Source organism: Sebastes fasciatus, chromosome 5 (assembly GCF_043250625.1).
Source record: "Sebastes fasciatus isolate fSebFas1 chromosome 5, fSebFas1.pri, whole genome shotgun sequence".
Lineage (NCBI taxonomy): Eukaryota > Metazoa > Chordata > Actinopteri > Perciformes > Sebastidae > Sebastes > Sebastes fasciatus.
The window spans coordinates 18,008,653-18,034,226 of record NC_133799.1 but is presented as its reverse complement, the minus strand read 5'-3'; the positions used below and the strand labels follow the sequence as shown (position 1 = coordinate 18,034,226).

General features: G+C 39.4%; 2 protein-coding genes across 2 annotated transcripts in view; both read right to left on the bottom strand.

The window, feature by feature from the left end:
• Positions 1 to 13,221, bottom strand: part of ap3d1 (adaptor related protein complex 3 subunit delta 1) — a 34,668-nt gene extending 21,447 nt beyond the window's left edge. The window contains exons 1-12 of the mRNA XM_074635449.1: positions 12,852 to 13,221; positions 8,317 to 8,412; positions 7,342 to 7,422; positions 6,059 to 6,139; positions 5,832 to 5,939; positions 5,502 to 5,631; positions 4,019 to 4,158; positions 3,530 to 3,603; positions 3,367 to 3,416; positions 2,482 to 2,531; positions 2,030 to 2,078; positions 160 to 305 (exon numbers count right to left, since the gene is read on the bottom strand). Of these exons, the coding sequence (XP_074491550.1) occupies positions 160 to 305; positions 2,030 to 2,078; positions 2,482 to 2,531; positions 3,367 to 3,416; positions 3,530 to 3,603; positions 4,019 to 4,158; positions 5,502 to 5,631; positions 5,832 to 5,939; positions 6,059 to 6,139; positions 7,342 to 7,422; positions 8,317 to 8,412; positions 12,852 to 12,947 (1,101 nt within the window). The 5' untranslated portion in view covers positions 12,948 to 13,221. The remainder of the gene's footprint in view (positions 1 to 159; positions 306 to 2,029; positions 2,079 to 2,481; positions 2,532 to 3,366; positions 3,417 to 3,529; positions 3,604 to 4,018; positions 4,159 to 5,501; positions 5,632 to 5,831; positions 5,940 to 6,058; positions 6,140 to 7,341; positions 7,423 to 8,316; positions 8,413 to 12,851) is intronic.
• A 2,815-nt stretch (positions 13,222 to 16,036) lies between these two features.
• On the bottom strand, positions 16,037 to 24,631 carry hdgfl2 (HDGF like 2). Its single transcript, XM_074635444.1, has 16 exons — positions 24,410 to 24,631; positions 23,085 to 23,161; positions 22,294 to 22,435; positions 21,599 to 21,793; positions 20,866 to 20,985; positions 20,716 to 20,784; positions 20,421 to 20,607; positions 19,407 to 19,491; positions 18,980 to 19,289; positions 18,742 to 18,875; positions 18,580 to 18,647; positions 18,325 to 18,395; positions 18,138 to 18,239; positions 17,442 to 17,604; positions 17,245 to 17,362; positions 16,037 to 16,988 (listed from the first exon to the last, which is right to left on the bottom strand). Exons 1-16 carry the CDS (start codon positions 24,479 to 24,481, stop codon positions 16,889 to 16,891), a joined length of 2,013 nt encoding a protein of 670 aa, XP_074491545.1. The 5' UTR covers positions 24,482 to 24,631; the 3' UTR covers positions 16,037 to 16,888.
• Positions 24,632 to 25,574: the final 943 nt, after the last annotated feature.

Here is a 25,574-nt window from a genome sequence, read left to right as displayed (position 1 = left end):
TTTCCAGCAGCTATAGCAAAAGAGCTTTCCTGCCCTGCTAGGATTTTTCCTGAAATAGAAACTGTGACAGTGAAACCGAGATGATGTAAACACCATTACTTAAACTGAGAATTAACTGAAAAACGTTGATGTGTAAAATCAAATGTCTTTGCTTCCTACCATGCCATAGAGCAGGTCCAGAGCTCTGAGGCGGATGGACTCGTCCTTGTCATCCAGACACTGGAGGATGAGGTCCTTGTGAGACTGCACTGACTTGGGGTGGGTCTTCAGGATCTTTGACATGGCCAGCAGGCCCAGGTACTTCACTACAAAAAGAAACATAACCTCAGCGCAATTTCAAAACAGACATACATGCACCCATAGCTCTCCGAACACTAGCAAGAAAATGTGTATTTACTTCTATCAGCTGACATTAGTCTCATTATGTTGTTCCAATATTTTCTTATTCAAATTCCCAACATTTATAAACCTCACTATCCTTACTTGATTGTAACTGCAGTAACACAACAAATACCTGGTTGTAGAAAAAGTCCTTTTTTGGAGATCCAAAATTTCCAGGGGACGGGAAACTCTTTTGAAACTGGACTACTTGTTCAAAAATGTAAGTTCATATAACAAATTACCTACTTCACTTTCCTAAATCTAGTCGCTCTGTAAGGCCTAGCTGACTATATCTCAAACATATATATATGTAAATATAATATGAAGAAATTACTGTTGTGTTATCTTCCATGGAATAAAAACCAAATGGAAATGAAAAACTAAACATCATAAAGGAAAGGAACACAAAACACACAGAACGATGGAAAGGACGCACAAACACACACACACGGTACAACACACACACACTGGACACAGTAGTTTCGTTTTGCTCTATCCTCCATCGTGTCCCTGGCAGCTTTCCCAACTCACCAAACAAGATTTTTAAAGATTCAGAAATCTGCTGAATCACGGCCTCGAGTCGATCATCTAATTTGGCAGAGACAAATGCCTCTCAGTTTCTTTGGATCAATAGGTGTGTGTGAAGTGTAGTAGTGACCTTGCGGGTGAGGTGAGGCTGGTCACTGCGGTGATTACATTGCAGAAATGACCGGGGGACATGGCCTCAGTGCAGCTGCAGGAAGACACTGAATGTACCTTTGATGGTAAAGTGACAGCAGCAGTTCAGCAAAATGCAACTGTCTCTCATTGAGAAAGGCGTAGCTGATGAAATGTGAGACGGACAAAGCAAACATTTCAGAGATTGTTTACTAAACTGCCGCCTTCAGTTGATCTGTTTCCAGGGATATTCCTGTTCGTTAAAGGGCGGGTCCATCTGCCCGTCTGTCTGGAACTGAAGTCGTTATCTGGTGTTAAAACAGTGACTTAAGGGCAATAGATTTTCCCATTTTAGTAGACTGCAATAATGCATTAAGCATAATACTGCAGGTATGTCAACAGATTTTTTGTTAAGACATCTCAATTTGGGGGAGGTCTGATCTTTTACCTAATTTACTTATCAATATATTGAGTATAAGTGTTATAGCTAAATCGTGACTATGTGGTGCGATGAAAGGATAAACAAAACCTAAAACCACAGGTTCACAGTCTGCTCTATTAACATCAGGAATCTATTCTACTCCACACACAAAACTATCTATGTATGGGTGTCCAGATAACTCGAATGGCTGTGTGCAGTATTCTCAGCTCAATCTGGAAGTGCGCAAGGGAGTGTTTTTATAGAGCCAAGCCCTATGTTTGAGAATAGCAGACTTGTATACCTTTCAAATTGAGGCAACAAACCGGGAAAAACCCGCTCTTCACTTTCTGTGTCGTACACGGGATTTGTGTGTGAAAGGGGTGCTGGTGACTTAGGTGAAATGGTATTCTAAGCAGTCCCCCTAATTGAGAGAGGGACTATAATCATGTTCGAGTTATCCAGAGTCAGGGGGTCTACGTTGTTGTCGTCTAAGAGGGTGGACTGTTCCAAATCCAGAAACACGCAGACAATGAGAAAATGACACACTGCAGGCATTGACAGAGGGCTCACAGTTCTGGTCCGAGTCTTCTATCAGGATTCGCAGTTTCTGCACACAGAGCTGAAAGACAGAAAGAGAAAGAGAGACAGAGAGAGAGACAGCAAAAGAAAAGGGAGATCCATTAACATCACATTAAACCTTTCACCACCAGCTTAAGTCAGCAAAAAAACAAAAACAGAAATGAGACAGACAAAAGTGGGGGAAATGGGGCTATTTGATGGTACAAAATTATTTTTTTTCATGCATTTACTGACAGGCACAACAACTGAAAGTAAGAAAAACAACAGCTTCAGGAGACCTGTCTTATAGTTGCTGTGTCTCTACTTTAAATGTTTGAGCAGACTTATGAACAGAAAGAAAGATGGTGAAAGCATGCATTGTGGTTCAACTGGGGTGGAAAGGGTTATGATCAGTATTTAACCACATGAAGGTGCAGATGGAGGAGTGGACCTCAGAGGCTTACCTGGATACTAGCACTGTGGTTAGGCATCCCAGAGGACAAGGAAATCAACACTGCAATGTGGGACAAAAAAGCAATTAGAACAGAAACATTTGGTGAGAAGAAAAAAAGGTTTCACATAGGGCTGTCAAACGATTAAAATATTTAATCTCGATTATTTGCAACTTTTTTTATCTGTTCAAAATGAACTTAAATAGGGAGATTTGTCAAGTATTTAATACTCAAATATGCTTGCTTTATGCAAACAAATGTATATATATATATTATTGGAAATCAATTAACAACACACGACAATGACAAATATTGTCCAGAAACCCTCACAGGTACTGCATTTAGCATAAAAAATATGCTCAAATCATAACATGGCAAACTCAAGCACAACAGGCAACAACAGCTGTCAGTGTGTCAGTGTGCTGACTTGACTATAACTTGCCCCAAACTGCATGTCATTATCATAAAGTGGGCATGTCTGTAAAGGGGAGACTTGTGGGTACCCAAAGAATCCGTTTTCATTCACATATATTGAGGTCAGAGGTCAAGGGACCCCTTTGAAAATGGCCATTGCAAAAATTTAGCGCAAGTTTGGATAGTTATAATATATAGTATAGTATGACATGGTTGGTACCAATGGATTCCTTCGGTTTTCTAGTTTCATATGATGCCAGTGTCTTCACTCTAGCTTTAAAACTGAGCCCGCTACAACCTCTGAAAGATTTATTGTGTTAATGTGTTAAAGAAATTAGTGGCGTTAAAACAAATTTGTGTTAACGCTTTAACTTTAACAGCCCTAGTTTCACGACTTCTTTAAAAAGGGACTGAAATAGAGCAAAAACACACATTAAACTGAATGAGACCGCTACATTGCACACATTGAATAGCAGTACTGACCTGCAATCACAGTGTTGACACATTCATACAGCAGAGACATGGCAGAGGTACTGTGAGAGAGGAGGACAGGGTAAGAAACAGAGATCATTATTGATACACCTGTCAGATTAAAACTGCTTTTACAATCTGTGAAGACGTATATTATTGTGGAATTTCATCTCACCTGTGGATTAAATTGGTCAGAGGTTCGATCAGCTTCTTCCCCAACCGCGGCTCCAGTGGTGTGAGCGCACCAAACTGTAAAACAAACACAAAGAGGGCCATGACACACAGCAACATTTATACTTTTGTCAAAATCTTTTCATAAACACTGATGGATTCTACGAGTTATATTGTGAAAATGTGCTATAATTTACTTGTTTTTGACTTGTAACAACTGTTCACATAAATAAAACTCTCTAAGAAATGCAACCCATCATGTGACTTCACTGCATTGTGGTCATTTGAGGATAATGCTTTTAGTGTTAGTGTTAGAGAACTAGTATCAATTCCTCTTTTATGATGGATTTATCTCTCTATGATTGGTGCAACACTGCGGGTGTCACACAAAGCCGCGGCTTGGTGATGAACAGTATATATTATGTTGCTGCAATATAAGACCACGTGTAATATTTCTACACCACTCCAGAAACACTGTATCCTGTTGACTTACCAGCTTGATGATCTTAATGAGAACCCAGTTATTAGTAGAGGAGGTCATGAGTTTGAAGAAGAGCGGTGCTAGAGACAGGTAGTTCTTGGGATTTCTCCGAGCCAGTTCACAGATAACGTTTACTGCTGCAGACTGGACACCTAAAGAGGAACAATGAAAATGTAAAGTAATCAGAATAAAAGGCCATAAACATAATTTATTAAACATAGAAATAAAAAAAAAAACTGTGATTTGTGTGTTTATTGGGGTTAGGGGAAATTAAGTATGGCTGAAAAACAATGATGTGCAATAATACAGCAATCAAACACATTTTAATGTATAAAATCTATGCAGTATGACAAATTATTTTCATTAAACACATTGAAGGGCAGGTCCATTATTTATTTTTTTTTAGGTTTTTATATCACTCTGTAGCTCTCCAGTGGTGTTCCTTATGTATTCAAATAGGAACATTAAAGTCAAAATGCTATTTTCCCAAGCCCTTCTAAAACCTTTTTCCCACATGACCTGACGTAGGTTTCTGCATGATCACGCTGCTACATGTACAGTATCTATACAGCCTTATAGTCTGTGTATTAACGTGACATAGAGTAACTTAGATAACGGTTGACATGCTCCCAGTTTGGAGAAGCACACAGGAGTACCGGCACGGAAGCTAAGCAATGTACTACTGTGTGGACGCCAAAACAAACTTAGCCGATCGATGCAGCGGTAGACCATCAACTCCTGTGTTCTACGAGGTAAAATGACTGTTTTTAAGAATGGAGTCTGGTCTGGTAGCTTTGAAGACAGCGATAATACGTCTTCAGTTCCCTGTCGGAAAGGGGCTGTCTGGTGGCAAGGTGAAGCGGTGAAAATGTTCTAAATATAGCATACACTAACACTTTGCTCTCTTCAAAGCCACCAGACTACATTAACAAAAACGGTAATTTTACCTTGCAGAACAGGGGAGTATACATCACGTCACTGCTTTTTGCAACGGATGAGTGAGCGTTTCTACTTGGAAAAAAACCAGAACAGAACGCAGATGGACCTGCACTTTAATGTGCGCAGCCTTCTTGTGCCATCAAAAGTGGTGACCATTATACGGAGTATTAGAAGGCAAATTTCTTTTCACCTTACATCAAATTTGAAATATCTTCTTTTTGAAATCAGTTGAAAGTAGCTTTTACAACAAAAGCCCTTTCAGAATCTCAGACCAGTACATATTGTCCCACTAGTGTTCAGTAAATAAGTGTGACACCACTGGCACGGTCCTGGTCACATGCCATAAAGCTAGATAAATGCACTGTGAGATGTCTTTGTCTGTGAAACAGAAATAGTCCCGTGAGTTGTTGAATATTCCAAGACAGCCCCGGCGGTATCACAAAAGAGCCTTCCTTAATCTCATATTCTTAGTTGCTGAATAATTCACAGGGTTCAGGTGACAAAGCACAAGCTTGCTGCGTAACACACTGAATGCAGACAGTGCCGTTCCTGATACCTGGGTCTGGGTCCTCCAGTTTCTCCTTGAGCCTGGGGAAAGCGGGTCGCAGGGACTCTGGGTACTTCAGAAACACCTTGTACATGATCAACACCGCCTTCTTTCTGATGTAGGGTTTAGTGTGGGACATCTAGGGCGGGAAAAAAGGTAAAGACAGTAGAGACGGTTGTGTTCAAACTGGAAAAAAAGGAATAAAGCATCTTGACTGCAAAGTTCTGAGGTAAATAATAAAGACACAGGAGGAGTTAGATTAACTGTAGCCAGAAAAAAAACAACTAAAGAGCACAAGTCCTTGTTGGTAAACCTCTTTACATACTTCCAATGACTCACCAGCGTCATGATGTCATTGGCCAGGTCCCGGGCCAGGTCAGGGGTCACAAAACAAGAGAGGCCAGTGAGGGCAACACCTGTGTCATACTGGTTGGGACTGCTGAGATCCTGGGAAAGAAAAAAAAGACACAAAATTAGAAAGGAATACAAGACAGAAAAGGTTGGCTGAGAGATAAATAACTGTCAAAAGATATTCACAGAGGGCACAGAAGAAGAACATCACTGACCTTTCGGATCTGATTGGTTGTCAGCATGATGACATCAGTGCTCTCGTGAAAGCACTGCGAGGCCGCCAGGTAGCCAATCCTCTGTAGGAAGAAAAAAAACAGAAAGAATTATATGCTGCATTTTAACTGTTTAACAACACACTGTACAGAAGCTATTCTCAACGAGAGCCTCAGAGCACTATCTAGTGGGCGGAGGTACTGCCAAATAGTTAAATTTTTTGGTAATAGAGTGGTGCAGGGAGGACATTTTTGTAGGCCAACCAGGAAGTTAGCATCACACTGGTTCCCTCAACGAAAAGCCAATGGGATTTTTCGATTGGGTTTTGGATTATTGCAGAAAATAAGCTCTGGGGCAAAAACAAACGTTGATGATACTTACACGTTTTGTTCCGTAAAATAATCTTCATAAATGAACACCACTTTTATCATTTTTGAAGTGTGTATGCAATCGACAGAAGTAAAAAGCTAAGGCTATAAACAAACTACACCGCGGTCGCATGAGCGCAAGTATACACAATGAGGCTATAAAGGCGGACGAGTCGGCGTGATGACGTTTAGTAGTCTCATTTAGCCACTTGTTAGCAAGCACCTTTTTTAAAGACATATAAAAGATTAAAGATTCACGAGTGGGGTATTTATTGTTGTATTTTATGTTGTAGAACAAAACGTTAAAATCGCTTCAGCTTGTTTTAACCACAGACCTTATTTCAGTCATTTAACCAAAAACCCATTCAAAAAACCCATTGACTTTGAGACGAGGGAACTAGAAGTGCTAAAATGCTAACTCATTTCCGGGTTTTAGGAACTCACTCCTGCACCACTCTATATACAAAGATAGTTATTTTTGTATCTAAATGTGTTCAAGAATTCACATAAACAAAAAAACGTCAAATAAAAATGCATAATTTCAATGACCAGTTACGTTTGAATATCACAACATGTGGTCCTTGGAAGTTTTTAATAACTAGATGTGGGCGTTAAGTTACAGAGGGTTGAGAACCCTGCTGTATAGTATATTTCAGTACAATGCAATTATTACACTCATCAACCTGCATCACTTCCATGGCGACGTACCTATACAGTACATAGTGTGACTATTACTTGTGCTATTTTTGGGTGAGTATCTATGTGGAGAAACTAACTTAAATGCTACAGAAAGGGACAGTTCATGAGACTGACTATATCTCAACAATAATTTCCTGACAAATCTACACCACAGTCATTACATCATGACCAAAAAATGTTCTGCATTTCCAAGACGTCCGATTAGAATCCACTCGTACCTTGTATGTGAACTTGGAGGAGCTCATGACTTCAACGATGTTGAAAGCGGCCCAGCTGACATCATAGCCCAGCATCTGAAGCTGTAACGCAGAAGAGAAAAGAGACAGAGAGGGGATGTGGGTGAGTAAACGGAAGAGGGGGACTCTAAACTGTCCCGGTGGTGCACAGAGAAGCTCCATGAATTGAGCTGAAAGCTCTCAAAGTGGGCACAGATGCCGATTGCAACAAGCCATCTAAACCTTAATGTGGGCCTTGGTTATAAATAGAAAGAGTGCTTTCATTTATAACAGGAATTGTGCAGAGTTCTCAACAAGTGCCGGCTGCTAGCTATTATAGGCTGTGTAGTGACTAAGCTACAAAACAACATTTGTACAGGCAGTCGTGTACCTGTTTTATAAAAATGTATTAAGTAAGTCTATTTGCTCCTGATGAAGCCTTGAGCCCAAACAATGGGTTCTGATTCAACATGGTGCTATTTGAATAGAAAAGATAATACACTAGGTACGAAGTCTGTGTGCGGTTCCCTTCTACAGTTATCACAACCAAACAGAATTTTACATTGTGTCAAATTCAACACGACATGCCACATTTGCAGAGAATGAAACCAAATCTTCCCTAGCTAGCGTTTAAGTTATATAGAATATATAAATAAGAATAGATTTTTTTATCTGCTTTAGGTTCATATTGCTTATGAATCAAATCTTATCGGTTTTGTTTGGTTAGTTTTCTTCTTTGTTAATCTTGGGTGTTGAATATTGAACTGATTACTCTGATAGTGCTGTAAGAATAAAAAAGACTGATGGAATTGTTTTTAGTGAGTTGTGCCCCAAAGCATAGTCACATGGTCTGTGTGCATCTATCCAAAGAAACACAGGTGGGTTTACACTGAGAACCAAACAATGATGGTGTCTATCATTATGTGTATAGAGACAGAGAGAGTCAGTGATTTAGTGGAGGGTGTTGAGAGATCTTACGTAGGTGAGCTTGCACACAGCATTGGCTTTGACGGCGATGTTGTCCTGCTTGAGCTCCTGTTTGATCTCATCGATGCATGTGGAGATGTACTTGGCCTGAGGGCAGAGAGAGGAGAGGACAAACAACAGACACCAGATCAGATTAGGTGGAGTGATATCCGGAGTGGGAGGCTGTGCTACAAAGCACCAGGAACAAGATGTTGTTGCTACCCATCAGCCAGCAGAAGTGAAGTTTGGAGATTATTTTGTAAGTCAAATCAAAATCAGGCAAGTCCTAAACTTTATCTTAGACTTTATTTAAGTCATAACGCAGGCTTCATCTTTTAATATGCTTCTGGCATCAGACAATTTAGGTAATTTCATATCTCAATAACGATATATATCACAATATAGCATGTTTTCTGGTAATTCAATAAACAAATAGTCTATATAAAATAACCACATGCTAAAGTCTATTTTGGTATACTCCTGTGTGAATTAAACACTTGACAAATGAAAAGTACGGAGTATTTTCTCGTTTTAAGAATTGGAGTGCAAAATGAACATAAAGAACAGAAATAAATAAATACAGGCCTAGCCTATATTGCGACATTTTTATATCGTTTTGACGATACGTATCGTCATATTGCCCAGCCCTAGTCATAAGTCAAACTCAAGTCAAGAGTCATAGGTGTTAGATTCAAAGTTACGCCAAGTCTAAAGTCATCAAATTCATGACTTGTGTCGCAGTATGCTCCAGAGGTGTGCTAGCCAGTTTCTGACTGCTTATATGCATCATTTTGATGCCCAGCTGCCCATGCTTACAGAGCAAATATATTAAACATGAGCAAAAGATTCAATCATTCTAATTACAAACACGGGTTATTTTATGCAAGTCTGAAGGTAATGGGTGACTCAACAGCTCTCCCATCCTCTAAAACATTTTAACAAATGAGTGTTTCCAGGAGCCTCACGCCTCAATGAATGAGTGAAAAAATAGCTGTTCTTTTGACCCCTGTTATAATATTATAGATTTCCTGAAATAGAGAGTGCAGAAGGTATATTTCATTCAACAGTGGACGGTAGGCTGAGTTAGACCTTTAGATCGAGCAATCAGTCAACCATTCATTGTTGAGAGGAGCAACCTTGCAAAGCAAACACACACATATAGCTCTGTAGAGTGTGAGTGTGTGCTGGTCATGTGTGTGCAGTCATGAGACAGCGGCACAGCGACAGGAGGAGGTGGAGGGGGGGGAAGGACTGAGCTCTGCTGCTGTTCCTAAAGAAACTGAGAGTCTAGCAGGGCTGGAGGGATTCAACACGAGATCACCAGACACACACGGTGCTTCTGCATCACACTCGTCTTCAATGAGCGATTCAGAACCCAGTGAAATGCCTTAAATAGTTGTCAAAGCGCCAACAAAGACAATCTTTTGGCCAACAATGCAGACTGAGCAGGAGATAACTGGAAGGCCTTTACATTCAGAGAAAGAAATGAGTAAGCTCAGTGATAGCTGAAGCTAACTACTGCTTTTTATTTTTTTTTTAAACAGATGTCGACCACAAATATGCCTGAAATTCTTACTGGTAATCTCACAGAGTTACACTTAAGACATCCTCACAGCCTTTCTACAATATTCCTGCTGTTCCAAAGGCGTGGGAGGGAGAGTGAATGAATGAACCGTACAAAGACTCAGCACACACGTGAAAAACAAACTGTGGGCTGGCCATGAAAAAGTCAACACACACTCAGGCGTGCACACACACTCGCAGCGAATTAATATTTCAGCAAACTGTCCACTGTTGACTTGGCAACCACCACCGTATCTAGGCTGCCACAGGTTGGGTTACAACTGGTGAACATCTCAGTCCATACACTGAACCAAGAGATCAAGAATTGATAGCCTAAGACAACAATTAAGAACATTTAGAAACGTATAGATGACATAATATCCAAGCAAAATATGTATATACTGTAGTAGGACTGGGCAATATATCAGTATTATATCGATATTGTGATTTGAGACTAGATATCATCTTAGATTTTGGATATTGTGATATGGCATAAGAGTCATCCTTTCCTTGTTTTAAAGGCTGCATTACGCTAAAGTGATGTAACTTTCTGAACATATCAAACTGTTCTAGCTGTTCTATTATTTACCTTTACCCACTTAGTCATATATCCACATTACTGATAAGTTATCAAAAATCTTATTGTCTAAATATTTTATGGACGCACTAATAGTCAACCCTGCAATATTGTCACAATATCGATATTGAGGTATTTGGTCAAAAATATTGTGATATTTGATTTTCTCCATATCGCCCAAACCTAGTATATAGCATGTTGGATCTGGTGGTTTAGCCCCTGCTTGTAAATTGGTTTTCAGGTGAGGTGGTAAGCAGGATAAATCTGCCACTTAGGGTGACCAGGTGTCCCACTTTAAGAGGGACTGCACGGCATTTTAATCTCTTGTCCCACGTTCCACATATTGAGACGATGCCCCACATTTTCATTGGTTTTCAAAGTCAAAACACTGCAGGACAGACGCTTTTTTAAATCGAATGGCTGTGATGAAAGCAGGGAAGGCTGTCATCACTGGGCTGTTTTTCCTGTCAAACTGCGCACAGGTGGGTCAAGTGCAGGTTAACATTTCACCATCTCTGCTACGCTATGCTCACCGCAAAGTCACAAGCTATGCAGATTTAGGCGGAATATGATGGAAACTACCACAAAGAAAAGGAAAAGCAGCTACAACAAAGACTGTGAAACTACTTATGAGTATTCATAAGCCGGTGGAAGGCGATTCTCCGGGTTTTTTGTGAATTATTTTTCAGTTTCACACAGGGGGAATACGACACGAAGCGACACAGTTCGTGTGAGTCTCACAAGAAACGTGCGGCTCACAAAGAGATGTGCCGATCTACGGATGCATTCGGGAGATGTTACAAGATAAGGGGCAGAATAGAAAAATGTATTATTTAAGTTAGATAGACATTATATCAAAATTGTAGACTACCTCTCAGCCTCGGTAACATGTCCCACATCGTCCCACATAAACACACTCTTTGTCCCACAACTGGTTTGTTGGGATCTGGTCACCATACTGCCACGTTGAGAAAGTATTAAGCTGCTCTCAGGTTAGACACACTACCTCTACATTTCACACCTGACCTACAGCTCGAGACAGGTGTGCACAGCACCGCCGCAGCTCTGTTTAACAACAACAACCCAGGGATCCGGCCTAATATACCCACCCCTCTCCAACCCTCTCCAACTACCTGACATAGCATTTTTACAGCAGGTTAGACACAGAGCTTACAAGAAGAGCAGGCTGATGTGAGAAATGGAAACGTGGCTGCCCCAAAACAGTGCCCTCTAATGGCCCATCCCACCCTCCTCCTCCTCCTCCTCCTCCTCCTCCCACTCAGCCAGGTCTGGTGCTGTGATGGTGGTTGTGATGATGGTGATGAGTCTGTCATCACCCACAGAGCTGTGACAGGGATGACATCACCTTCAAACCACTGCTGGATGGGGTGTTCATAATAACTGCTGCTGGCTGACTCATTTCACAAGATTTACGAGATTAATAGAAGATGCTATTTTATATCTATATCCAGGGTGGTCATATGTGCACACTTAAGCTCAAAGTGAACCACATAGACAAGCCTCTTGAGCACTCTGTGCTTTGCCCATGTAATTACAGCATCATATCATCCATTCAACAGTTGAGGGTGTCCTCAACTCAAATAAGATACTTCTCCCCAAATGAATCAATCACTAAAGATCAATAATTGATAAAGTTATAAGATAAGATAAGATAAGATAAGATAAGATAAGATAAGATAAGATATTCCTTTATAAGTCCCACAGAGGGGACATTTGCAGTGTACAGCAGCAAAGGGGATAGTGCAGAAAAACAAGATGCATCAGCTAACACAGTAAAAAAAAAGAGCTAAACAAAGTGTAACAAAATATGAACCATTTAAATAGAAAGTATAAAAATAGGAGCAGTATATATAGTATTGACAATAAACAGACTATTACACAGTGAGAATGAATGAATGAAAAATAAAATAACCTGAACATATCAGGTTATTGGTGTTGTTTTGGTGTGTAAGTTGTTGTCAGTAGATGCCTAATGGTAAAGACTGCTTACATTATGTCTGGTGTGATCTCTGTTACACTGAAGAGTAATCTAACTGCTTCCACTAACTGTCTGTCAGTTAGCTAGGTATGCTAGCTGTCAGTTAACACCTCCTCATTAAAGCCTCTTTGCTTTAAAGCCTGACTAAAGTAAACACCAACATGCTTTCTCTAACATGTTATTAAGCAAACGTTAAATTAGCATTAGCCAACTGTTGACTGTTAGCTTCGCTGTTATAGGGATGACTGAGCTGATGCTAACGTTAGCTAGCTATAAGAGTCAGTTTAACCTAGCGTTAGCATGCTAGCTGGTGAGCCATAACGGTTAACGGTTGGGTGTTAAACGTTAGTGAACGTTAACGTGTCCTCCCGGTGACAGTGTTTCTCTCATCGGGTGTGTTGTTTTTACCTCATCTTCCTTGTGATTCCTGATGCCACGTACTAAATCCTGTAGGTTTTTATCGAACATCCGATCGATGCTCCCTTTGACTATCTTCAGAGCCATGGCTGCTGCTGCTGATCGGACCGCGGGTTGTCCTGCGGGTGTCTTCCAGAGGACTAGAGGGAGCAGACCGAGCCTCTCAGACTGTGTCTCATCCACCCGGGGTACCGGATCCGCTGCCTGTTTACCACCAAGCCCCGGGGCGGATGATGAAGCTGAGGCCGGACCGGGCGTCCTGTGCTGAGCGGTGCAGAGCAGAGCAGAGCTGAGCAGAGCAGAGCTGAGCGGAGACGCTGGATGGGATCAGTGGAGGAAATGGCTGACTCAAAATGGCGTCAAGTCAGCTGACTGGAGTTTATTATGCGAGACTCTCATCTGGGAATTAAAGGTCCAGTCCCCCCCTTCAGGAGAGAAAACTGTTTATACCATGCATTTGGAAATAACAAACTCTGTTAAATTAAAAAATAAAAAAAAAGACACTGTCAGTCTGAGAGTTTGTGCTATAATTCCTATAATTTAACTTCTGTGAATGAGCTCTCATCTGGGAATTAAAGGTCCAGTCCACCCCTTCAGGAGAGAAAACTGTTTTATACCATGCATTTGGAAAAAACAAACTCTGTATTATTGATAAAAAAAAAAAATACACTGTCAGGCTCAAGTCAGCTGACTGGAGTGTTTATTTTTTTATTTTTTTGTTGAAGAAAATAATAAAGAAAATAACAAACTGTGTTAAATAAAAAATAAAAAATACACTGTCATTCTGAAAGTTTGTGCTATAATTCCAGGCAACTGGAAGTATTATGCGACTCTCATCTGGGAATTAAAGGTCCAGTCCCCCCATTCAGGATAAAAAAAACTGTTTTATACCATGCATTTTAAAATAACAAACTCTGTTAAATTGATAAAAAAAAATTTAAAAAAATACACTGTCATGCTCAAGTCAGCTGACTGGAGTATTTATTTTTTTATTTTTTTGTTGAAGAAAATAATAAAGAAAATAACAAACTCTGTTAAATTTTTAAAAAAAATACACTGTCATTCTATAGAGCTCTCCAGTGCTGAGATGGTGTCCTGCATGGGGTGGGAGTCAAAAGTGAGATTTTCATGTTTTTTTATTATAAAGCAGGCTTAAGTTCTATATAAATACTGTGAAAGTATTGAAACACTCAATCCACAGGGAGATACACACAGCCCGTATTCAGAAACTCTGCATTTGAAACAAGCTGTCAGGATTTCTGCCCATTCGTGATGTCACGAATATACAATATTTAGACCCTTTACATAATTTTAAACGTAAACATTCTAAATGTGTCCCAGTTTATTTCCTGGTTGCAGTGGATGTGAATGTCATCAGCTGACAGGAAGTACACATGGACCCAAGCTGTTGCCTAGCAACGCAATTCCGTTGCAATTCCGTCAAAATGCTCTAAAACGGAGCGTTTCAGACAGAGGGAAAATACAGGCATATTCAGGCTGACAGTATGAGGAAAATAAAGTTTTTTTTTAACATTACAGCATGTAAACATGTTCTAGTAGAAACACAAAATACAAGTATAAACCTGAAAATGAGCATGATATGGGACCTTTAAGCCATTAGCAAACCTAGTCTGTGGAGAGGGTTACTCTTATCAAATAGAAGTTTACTCAAGTGTGCTATTAGTATACTTATTTTAAACTTAAAATAAGAGAGTATACTTTTCAGTTTACTTTTTATGTACTTATCTGAGATCATGTAATACATAAATCATTGGCTAAGTACTACAAGTTAAAGTATACAAAGTGTATTTTCATAAACTAAAAAATGGGCTTTAAGTATACTTGAAGTATAAAAACTATGAAACTGAGAGTACTTTACAGTGTACTTTCATAAACTTATTCAATTCAATTCAAACTTTATTGCAAACTCAAGGTTCAGATAAGAAAAAAGAGAAAACAATACATTGCATTACATTCATTACAATACAGGAAGCACTATAAAAAGTCATGATATTAATATAAATATATACATACATCAATGCCTTACATATAAAGAACTATACCAGTGCCTCCACAGCTGTGATTGGTACATTGTAGTGCTAAATCTGATGTTAGACAACCGCAAGATTATGTAGTTCTCAGAGTGATTTAGCCGGCATATAAATTTGTACATGAGATTTCTTAATACAGTTTGAAAAGTATTTATGCCTGCAGACACAAACATTTCACTTGCACTGGAACATCTTGGTCTTTTTAGTAATATTCTCATTGCATCATTATATGCAACCTGAAGTCTCTGTAAGCTTGCTTTTTTATAGTTTGACCACAAATGGGCTTTATATGGGCTTTATACAGTGATGTACAATATGCTATGAACAGAGACATTTTCACTCTATCTGAACACATACTAAACATCCGTGAGAGAATGTTTGCTTGTGTGTACATCTTGCGGCATTGTCTATAAATATCATCTGTTGTTGTCTTCAGTAATGAAATGTCCAAGATATTTTACCTTATTACAGACACAAAGATTGTTATCACATTTAAAACTACAAACTAAAAATGTGGGCTACAAGTATATAACTATTAAACTAACAGTATACCTATTCACTTGTAGTATAGTTGCAGTACAAAATACAACTTAGATGTAAACTAGTTATGTACTCAAAGTTTACTGTTCTTACACTTAAAAGTATAATTCTATAAACTAAAAAGCAGGCCAATTTAGTCCTAAGAAGAATTGAATTAGTACACTTACAAATACTAATATATTGATGATAGTATACTTACTACATAAAGTATACTTCGGGAAATATACTTGAACTTCACCTAAGTATACTTCATAAAATAAACGTAACTACTTCTTCGTAATATGCTGCATACAAGAAGGTTGACTGTTATTTGTGGGTTTTTGGTTCCAAATTAATATTTTATACAAACAGCAAATTAATAACAATGTTTTACACGTCAAGGAATGAGACAGAGCCAAACCCATGCTGAGATTTTTATTCAAGTCTCAACTAAGTCATAGAAATGCTTTACCAATTTACATAGCACTAAAAACACCTGTTGTATGCGTGTGACAGGAAAATGTCAAAATAGGCTGCAGCTACATGAGATCTCAATAGCTTTTTAAGGGCAGTTTTCAATCTGTACATTTATTACGCAGGTTACTGAAAGCAGACACTATGGGGAGACGAGAGTGCAAGGTGTTTTAACTCGACCACAGCAATTATTATTTTAGACAAAACTGTAAATGCAAATATTTGCAAACAAGGCTATAAAAAAGTAGGTGGACCTCAATTGTAAAACAGCGTTAAGTGACTCAATTAATGGCTTTACATTTCAGACTGGATTAACTGGATCAGGACCAGATAATAAAAGGAAATAACATAAACACTCACAAATAGTACTTTACCACTCTCACAATGCCATACACACAGACAAGAGGCCTTTGTGATATTTTGTAGGCTTTATAAAAAGAAAAGAAAAGATGAAGCCGACAGATGTAAGGGCTGCACAAAATCTTCCAAGCGAAAAAATGAACGGCATGGCTCCATTTTCCCACGAGAATCATTGAAGTTCCATTTCATACTACCCGGTTAGAAGTGCTAAAAATGTAATCGTTCAATATATATACGGTGTGAAAGTAAGAGTTCATGTGGTAGAAAGAACAAAGTAGCCGGTAGCAGGAGTACAGGGTGAAGATCCAGGACGGGCCGAGTGTTGTATAAAAGAAAAAAGTACATTTTCCAGAAATAAAAAGGAGTTTGCGCAGCGCCACAAACTACCACATTAATAAGCTTTCCTTTTTGCTGTGATAAATAATGGACCGAACATTTTGAGCAACAGGGCCTTCTGGTTTGATGTCATTATAGTACAAAATGTCCAGAAACATCAACATTGACGTAACAGATACTGTAGGAAATGCTGGGTGTGTGTTGTTGGGCCAGGAGCACAGTATGACGTCAAACAAAGAGGCCACCATCTTTAGCACTTGGTCCACTGCAGTGGTGGTTAAGGGTCTTTCAGCTCTCTATAGCAGGCGGCTCCGTCTCTGCAGAGATGGAGTTGTCTGCCTCTTCGTACGTGTGGAGCTGTCGATCAGCAGGGCTGTCTGGGCTCGGTCTAAACAGAGAATTATGATTACTTGTGTATTAAAGAGAGAGGGTGCTCACATAAGCTTCGTCATGATTAGCAAATGGGTCCAACTTTTACACAAAGTGCTGAATGAAGATGTCAAATTGTTCTGCTTAAACCTAAATATGGCATTTTTTCAAAGGAGATTCGTTTCTTTTTTATTGTCCATTATCATGTTAGTTTTCTCCGTGCCAATTACGAGTAGAGTAAAGATATTATATATTGCTTCATGTGGGATGTTCACCTGTTTGGACTTGAAGCAGCATCGTCGTTATTCTCCTCATGGGCAGGTGATTTGGGATTTTCTTCTACCTCCATATCATCTTTTTTCTGTTCTGATTCCCCATTCACCGGAGTGGAGTCTAGAGAATGCAAATTTTGATTAAAATAATAACTACGGTAATATCGAACCCAGATGGATCTAAGCTGTGAGTTTTTTACCTGTGTTTTCTGTCTCCTTCTCATCGTCGTCATCTCCTGGTTCCTTGTCCTCTGTTTGAGGTTTAGCTGCCACATCCGGCTTTCCCACGAACCGAAGTTTTAACTTGTTGTAGACCTCACTAGCTTTCTCCATGACTGCATTGCTGGCTTTATACCGCCGGATCTATATTGACCATAACAACAACGACAACAAAAAACATATGAAAGAAGCTGCAAACAGAGAGGATCATTTAAATGAGAAAAATACAGCACTGACCTGACAACCCTGATTATAAGACGACAAAACAAGGTAGGTCGATATATTTAACATCTTGTAAATGAAGATTTGAGTGAATAAATAAAATAAAGTTAATCCATAAAACTAGAGAAGTTAAGTAACCAAATTTGTATATGGAGTTATTACAAAAAAACACAGTAGAAATGGCTAACTTCAGTGTCCTGGTATTTCTACTTACATTTTATCATCTCAAAGAGAAGCAGCATTAAGCAGTGAATGTGTATTAAGTGTATTATCCAACAATCAACAATACTCTGGAAAGCAACGGGTAACCTCCACAGACCCCAGTGTAATAACACTGTTATATTCTGACTAATGAAACAAACAGTACATAATAGTTTTAAAATTAGGGACACCATGTCATGTATATTTTTCCATTATTTTAACTGTGGGTTCTCCTGTCTTAATGCAAAACGCACCTTTTTTAGTGTGGCAATAACTTCAGCGTTCTTATGGAGGATCTGGCTGGTGACGGGCACAGCCGCAAGGTCATCTAGGGCTTGTAGACACCGGTCTATGTCCTGAGAACACACAAATACACACAATTTCAGTTTTCATGCTGGCATAAAAAACACAGAAAGATGGGTAACTGTATTTGTCACTTACTGGGTTGTCCACTTTGAGTGCAAACTTTATGTCAGTGTGGAGTTTCTGTAGCTTTTCTTCTGACGATGGCTCTGCATACAGACACACCGGGTAAGAGTCAATAATCTGTGCTGAATTACTACTTTACCGCTCACAAAATACATAATTGATCTTTGTGTGTGAAACAGTCTACCTGTTGCACAGTTTCAGTCTATGCAACTGACTGTCCAACAGGCAATGATTGCTAATCTGCAGTGAACTGTATGAAACACTTGCCCCTTTTCTTTTCCACTTTTTTCTCTGGCGGCCTCTCTGGTTTGCGTCTGGGTTTTTCAGGTTTAGGCCTGAGAGAGACAGAGAGAGGGAACTCTATGATCTGTGTACATTAAATCTTTATGAGGTTTGCATACCGTAGTCTGCTCCCCATTGTGCACTCACCTTGCTCGGGACTTCTCTTCTGACCGTCTGGCTTTCTTCTGTTTGAGCTCTTTCTCCTTCCTTTCTTTTCTCTCCTTCTCTTTCTTTATTCTGGCCTTTTTCTGGTTGTCGGGTTTCTTGGATGACTTCTTAGCCTTTTGATGGGAAAAGCACAAGAAGTCGCAAGTGTCAATGGCACCTAGAGTCACCTACTACATTGAATAAATTAAAATAAAGTGCTTTTAGTAAGCGACTGTACCTCAGCTTGTGGTGAAGAATCAGAGTCTGAGGGTGCGGGGATTGGGGCTGGAGGGGGTTTCTTGGACTTCTTCAGTGGGTGGTCATCTACACCTTCATCTGAGCTACTGCTGCTGCCACTGTCGCTCCCTTTTTTACCCTTATCTTTGTCTTTGTCTTTGTCTTTTTTCTTTTGCTCATCTTCCTCCTTCTCTCTCTCGCGTAGCCTACGGAGCTCCTCTGCCTCCTCCTTTTTCCGGCGCTCCTCCAGCTCTCGTCTGCGCTCCTCATCTCGTTTCTTCCATTCACTGATGCGGTCGGTGTCACTGTCACTGTGAAGAAACAGAGCAACCATTATGCTATCTTTTACAACAAGCTGGCATGTACCTCAGAATTCACATTACTGTATGTGGGGCAGATTGAGGAAAAAATCCGTAGAGCAGCCTGACCTGTCGCTGTCGGAGGAGGATGAAGGTGCTCGTTTCACCGGGGGAGGTTTAGGTTTCCGTGCGCGAGGCTTTGGTGCGGGCTTCTCTGTGGACGGGAAAAAATAAGCACTGAGCACATTTACATGAGCATAGACAAAGGGCATGAAATGTTTCCTTTAAAAAGGGATAAATCTGGTGTTCTGAAGTGCTGTTGTATTGAGGTACTTATCTATAATCAGTGTATGACCTACAGTAGATGGCGGTCGGCGTGACCCCAGCTTGGAGAAGCAGACAGGAGTTACCCCATGGAACCAAAGCAACTTACTGTTATGGACGGGGGCAGCAGCAAAACGTATTTTAGCCCCCTAAAAAAAGGCTCACCCAAAGAAAAGTTGATATCAGTGTACATTATATTCAGAATAGCTTTGCTGGATTACCTTGCTTTGAGACAGCCCTGAGACAGGGAACTGATACCGTTGTAACCATCTATGCTCTCGCCAAAGCCACCAGACAACACAACACGGGACATGCTGGTCTACCACAGCCTTGATCGGTTAGTCTGTTTGTGCTATTGTGTGACTTTGGTGAATCCGAACTAACCTTCCGCAAGGTAAAACTACTGGGTTTTCTTTCCCAATGGAGTCTGGTTGCTTTGGCGAGAGCATAGATAACGGCTTCAGTTCCCTGATGGAATCATAGACTGTATAGCTTTCCCACGTCAAGGTAAACCAGCAAAAATATTCTAAATATAGTGTACACTTAAACTGATATTGATTGTTTTAGGTAGGCCTTTCTTTTAGGTGGCTAAAACACGTTACTGCCAGCCCCGTCCACAGCAGTACATTGCTTTGCTTCCATGCGGTAACTCCTGTCTGCTTCTCCAAACTGGGGGCGTGCCGACCGTCATCTACTGTAGGTAAAACACTGACTATGGATAAGTACCTCATACAGCCCCACTTCAAAACACCCAAACCATCCCTCTAATATCAAACAACATTAATCTCTAGAATTTTGGATCTTAAAACAACACTGAACCTGCACTTTTCTTGCGTGGCTGTGGGCCTTTCTTGGGAGGTGGATCTGATTCGGAATCAGACTTTGAGGCAGAGTGGGATTCAGAGCCAGATACAGCCGGTCGAGGCTTCTCGTCCTCTGAGTCGCTGTCCACTACTTTCTTTTCTGACCCCGATCCCGAGTTTGAGTCCGAGCCAGACGAAGCCTTCTGCAACATCACAGAGAAAAGAGGATGGAGTTGGAGATAAAGGAAGAAATCACAAACTGCCATGAGAAAAATAAATACTATTAATGTGCGAGGGGGCTGATGGTTCACCTTTTTCTGCCCTCTGCCTCCTGCTTTCTTTCCACCTCGTCCACCAGCTTTCTTCTCTGGAGTAAAATCCTGTTGGAAGAAAACAAATGAGTAACATTTATAGGCTGTTTAATTTCACCCAACAATCATACCATGTTGTTGTGTGATTACCTGGTCACTGTTCTTGCCGGAGTCAGACTCTGAAGGTGTGGGATCTGATTCAGAGGGGGATCCACTCTCTTCATTCCGGTCACTGGACGAGCCGCGAGCCTTTTTTGGAGGGGGAGGCCGCTAAAATAGAAAACAGAAGCATTCAAACAGAACAATTGACTCCAGCCATGCAGATGAGTCACAACTCCTGATGTAAAGGAAGCTACCAGTAATTAGTGGTTGTTTTTTGCTACATTCTTACGCAAGCAGACAAAGGTTGTGTCCGAAACCTTAGTACGAAATCAAAAGTATGCAAATTGCTTACCATTTGTGGTGAAATATTACAGTATGCAACGCTGGACACAATTGCGGCACAAATATCCCACAATGCAAAGCGGTAGTGATGACAATGTTCATAACAGATGTTGATGAACAGCTCTGTAATGTCAATAATGCTTCAATTTAACTGTAAGTATAAAATTTCACTTCGCTAGGCGTAATATATATTTTAAATTCTAAGCCAAATTCTCAGTAAATATCTAAGCTTTGTTAATTGTTATGGTAACTTTGGTGTTGGTTGTGTATTCTGCCAAATGCAGCTCTTTTTTCTACCCATAACTGTGACCAAGAATGACATTTTCTATTCAGCTCTCAACATAGTTATAGTGTGATCTAATGATTTAATGATTTATTAGGCCGTTTAGTTTAAGTAGTGACTCATCTCCAGTGAAAGTGAAATTAAATGTCCAATTACCTTAGCAGGTGGTGGCTTTCGCTTCACCGCTACTGCTACTGCCACTGCCTTTTCTTGGTCTTCACTTCCAGAATCTGAGTCAACCTCACTTGCTGATTCGACTTTCTGAGGCACTGGGGCTGCTTCTTCCTCATCGTCATCCTCATCACTTCCTGCTGCGGCATTGTTGCCCTCGCTGTCAGATGAGCTGGCCGGCTGCAGACGAACCGTGATAAGAAAATTAGTGCAAATTTCATGACATTTTAGCTTTCCTTGACAGTTCCCTTAACACAGTGAAACGAAACATGGAGACAGAGATGCAGCAAAGCTCCCTGGTCAGAATTGAACAAATGATGTGCAGTAAGCATCACACCTTAAACTGCTGGGCATCAGGGCGCCCTAGGCTGAACTGCAGCATTTTAATCAAAAGACAAGACAAGGAAAGTTAATTTGTAAAGCAGCTTTCAACAACCAGACAATTCAAACTGCTTCAAAAGTTACAGTCTAGCAGAGACCTGCATTTGAGTTCTAAAACAATGGACATAAAAATCAAGGAAATTGGTTTTATGTCTAACAAATGAGCATGAATGGTTAAGAAATACCTGCAGGTTTGACACCTTAAGTTAAAGTACCTTCAAAGTCTTAATTTACAGTATCTTTATGAGTATGAGGTAATGTTGAATTATGGATGCTTCAGGATTTCTGTTATAACTTACTGCAGGCGGTGCGCTGTAGGAGGCATGTGGATTGTTCTGGATCTCCCATAAACCTTCATTGAATCCCTTCCTTTTGTTGGGCTTTCCGTAGCGTTCGCTGTACTTTTCATATGCAAAAAGGTCCTTCGCTGCAAGGAATGCTCTGAGAAACAGCAAGATAACAGAACATGTGTATAATTTCACTATAACCCATTATGTTATCACTACACAATACACTGACTTGAGACTTTAAAACAGCAGACTGTGCCACCTAGTGATAGATTTATATACTGCAGGTGCCATCTTGTCAAACAGATGGTGTCTGATGCCAGATCAGACATAGCAACACATCTCTCAAAAACATACTGCACTCTCAGACTGACACAAGGCAATGGTTAACAGTGAACCTCCAAAAAGGAATAAAGCTTAAGAGAGGAAACTGACAAGCAACTGTGTGAGATTAAAGTAGTGATTTGTGTTTTTGTCTCCCACCATTGCTCTCAAAGAGGATATCATGCAAACAAGGGACTAAATTGCTCAATCAACTATGCATGACAAAAAACAATCTATACTTGAGTCAATACATGCTGAGAGAGAGCCAGGTTAAAATGCATTTCATTGCATTTCACTGTACACTGTACTTTTAAATGCATATGACAAATAAATTTGAAACTACACTTAGAAATCAAATGTCTTCCTTTCAAATGGACAAAAAAGGCAAAATGCATTTGCAGTAATTCAAGTTAAAATCGGGTCTGTGCATACCAGTAACTTCTTTCTCTAATAACTGATAATTACAGTATTGTACTCACGTTTCATGTGTCCCAAAGAAGAAAATAGGGATTTTATTAGGAGGTGGTTTCACTGCCCCATCAGCCACATCTTCAATCTGTAAACAAAGCAAGGTTTAAAAGTAAAAAAACAAATAAAAAAGAAATGATGGTAGCATGTATTGACTTTGGTTATCTCTGCAAAACAAAAACATTGCAGACTTTTTAACTGATTGAAATTGCATGGATATGTGGTGCTTTTATATTGAGAAGAGGGCTTTCTTATATAGACACAAGGTATCTCATTTCCCAAATATGGTTATCTTCACTGCTGTAGCTTCATGCAGTTTAACGACAGGCCAACAGCATCTCATGCACATTATGCTGCTCCTACACATCCTGTGTAATAAACAAGCAAGATTTAAAAGTAAAAAAAACAAATGGCAAATGAGGGTAGCTTGCAAGGACTGTGATTATCTCTGCAAAACAAAAACATTGCAGACTTTTAATTGATTGAAATTGTATGCATATGTGGTGCTTTTATATTGAGAAGAGGGCTCCTTATATATAGACAAATTATTTAATTTTCAATATATGGTTAGCTTCACTGCTGCAGCTTCATGCAGCCACATCTTCAATCTGTAAACAAGCAAGATTTAAAAGTAAAAAACCAAATGGCAAAGAAATGATGGTAGCATGTATTGACTTTGATTATCTCTGCAAAACAAAAACATTGCAGACTTGTAACTGATTGGAATTGCATGGATATGTGGTGGTTTTATATTGAGAAGAGGGCTTCTTATATAGACAGATTATCTAATTTCTAAAATATGGTTAGTTTCACTGCTGTAGCTTCATGCAGTTTAACGACAGGCCAACAGCATCTCATGCACATTATGAGTTGAAATAAAACAAGCAAGATTTAAAAGTAAAAAAACAATTGGCAAATGATGGTAGCATGTATTGACTTTGGTTATCTCTGCAAAAACAAAACATTGCAGACTTTTAAATGAATGAAATTGCATGCATATGTGATGCTTTTATATTGAGAAGAGGACTTTCTTATATAGACAGATTATCTCATTTCCAAAATATGGTTAGCTTCACTGCTGTAGCTTCATGCAGTTTAACGACAGGCCAACAGCATCTCATGCACATTATGCTGCTCCTACACAGCATGTGGGCCTGAAGCTCAGCCTGTCAGAGCAACAACATATCAATCTAGCTATATATATGTGTGTGTGATAGGTTATGCATGTTAGACACAGAGAAGCTTCTCCAGCGTCCCATGCAGAGCAGCAGCAGCTCATCCCCTCCGCCCCTCCGGCTGCTGCTGCTGCCTCTGCTCTGCTAGCGTTGCTTCTTACCCTGGCTGGCCAGTGGGGGTAGCCCTTCATTTTAGCGAAGACCAGGTCTCCGGGCTGGAAGTTGTGCGGCATAGTCCCGCTCCTCAGTGCAGCCTGGAGGGTTAAAAAGTTATTCGGCTGCGTAGCCTTTTTTGTGTCTCCTCTTCTTTTGCGTTTTTTTTCTCAGGTCGACACGAAACCTGTAAACGATGGGGGTTAGCTAGCTAGCAAGCTAACAGACAGTATACTAACGTTACCGCGAGAAGACCGCGGAGCGAAGAGAGCAGCAACGGTCAGAGCACTTCCGGTGAAGTCATGTTGGTTGTCTTCGAAATAAAAGACTCGATACAAAAACATTGTAATTAAATGGAAATTGTTCTTACAATTAAATTACAATTCAATAGATTTTTCTATAAATGCCTATATATATATATAATATATATATAAAAAAAAATATATATATATATATATATATATAATATATATATAAAATATATATATATATATATATATATATATATGAATAAGTTTTTCCTGGCCACAGCGCGCTTGGTGGATCTTGTTGGGTCTCTAAACTATGGTGTACGGTCTAAGACCTGCTCTATATATAAAGCGTGTTGAGATAACTTCTGTTGTGATTTGACGCTATACAAAAAATAAATTGAAATTGAATGAATATATAAATAAATATATAAATAAATATATAAATACCTATATATATATAAATAAATATATAAATACCTATATATATATATATATAAATAAATACCTATATATATATATATACCAATATCTATATATATACCAATATCTATATCTATATCTATATATATATAGATATATATATATATATATACACCAATATCTCTCTCTCTCTCTATATATATATATATATATACCAATATCTAAATCAAATTAAATTGAATCTCTAAAACAGTTAAAAATCCAACCCAATTATATATATTAGGACATATATATAAGATGTTTTTGTCACGCCGGTTATACAGGTACAAACGTGTGAAATACTTTTTGCTGGGAAGCTCCATTAAAATAAGTTACATTACATTTACATTACAATTATAAAAGGAAATACTTTGTACAAGGGCATATTCAAAATATATACAGGCATATTAAGAACATATACATTAAGAATATAAACAGTATAAGATATATTTTTGTGTGAGAA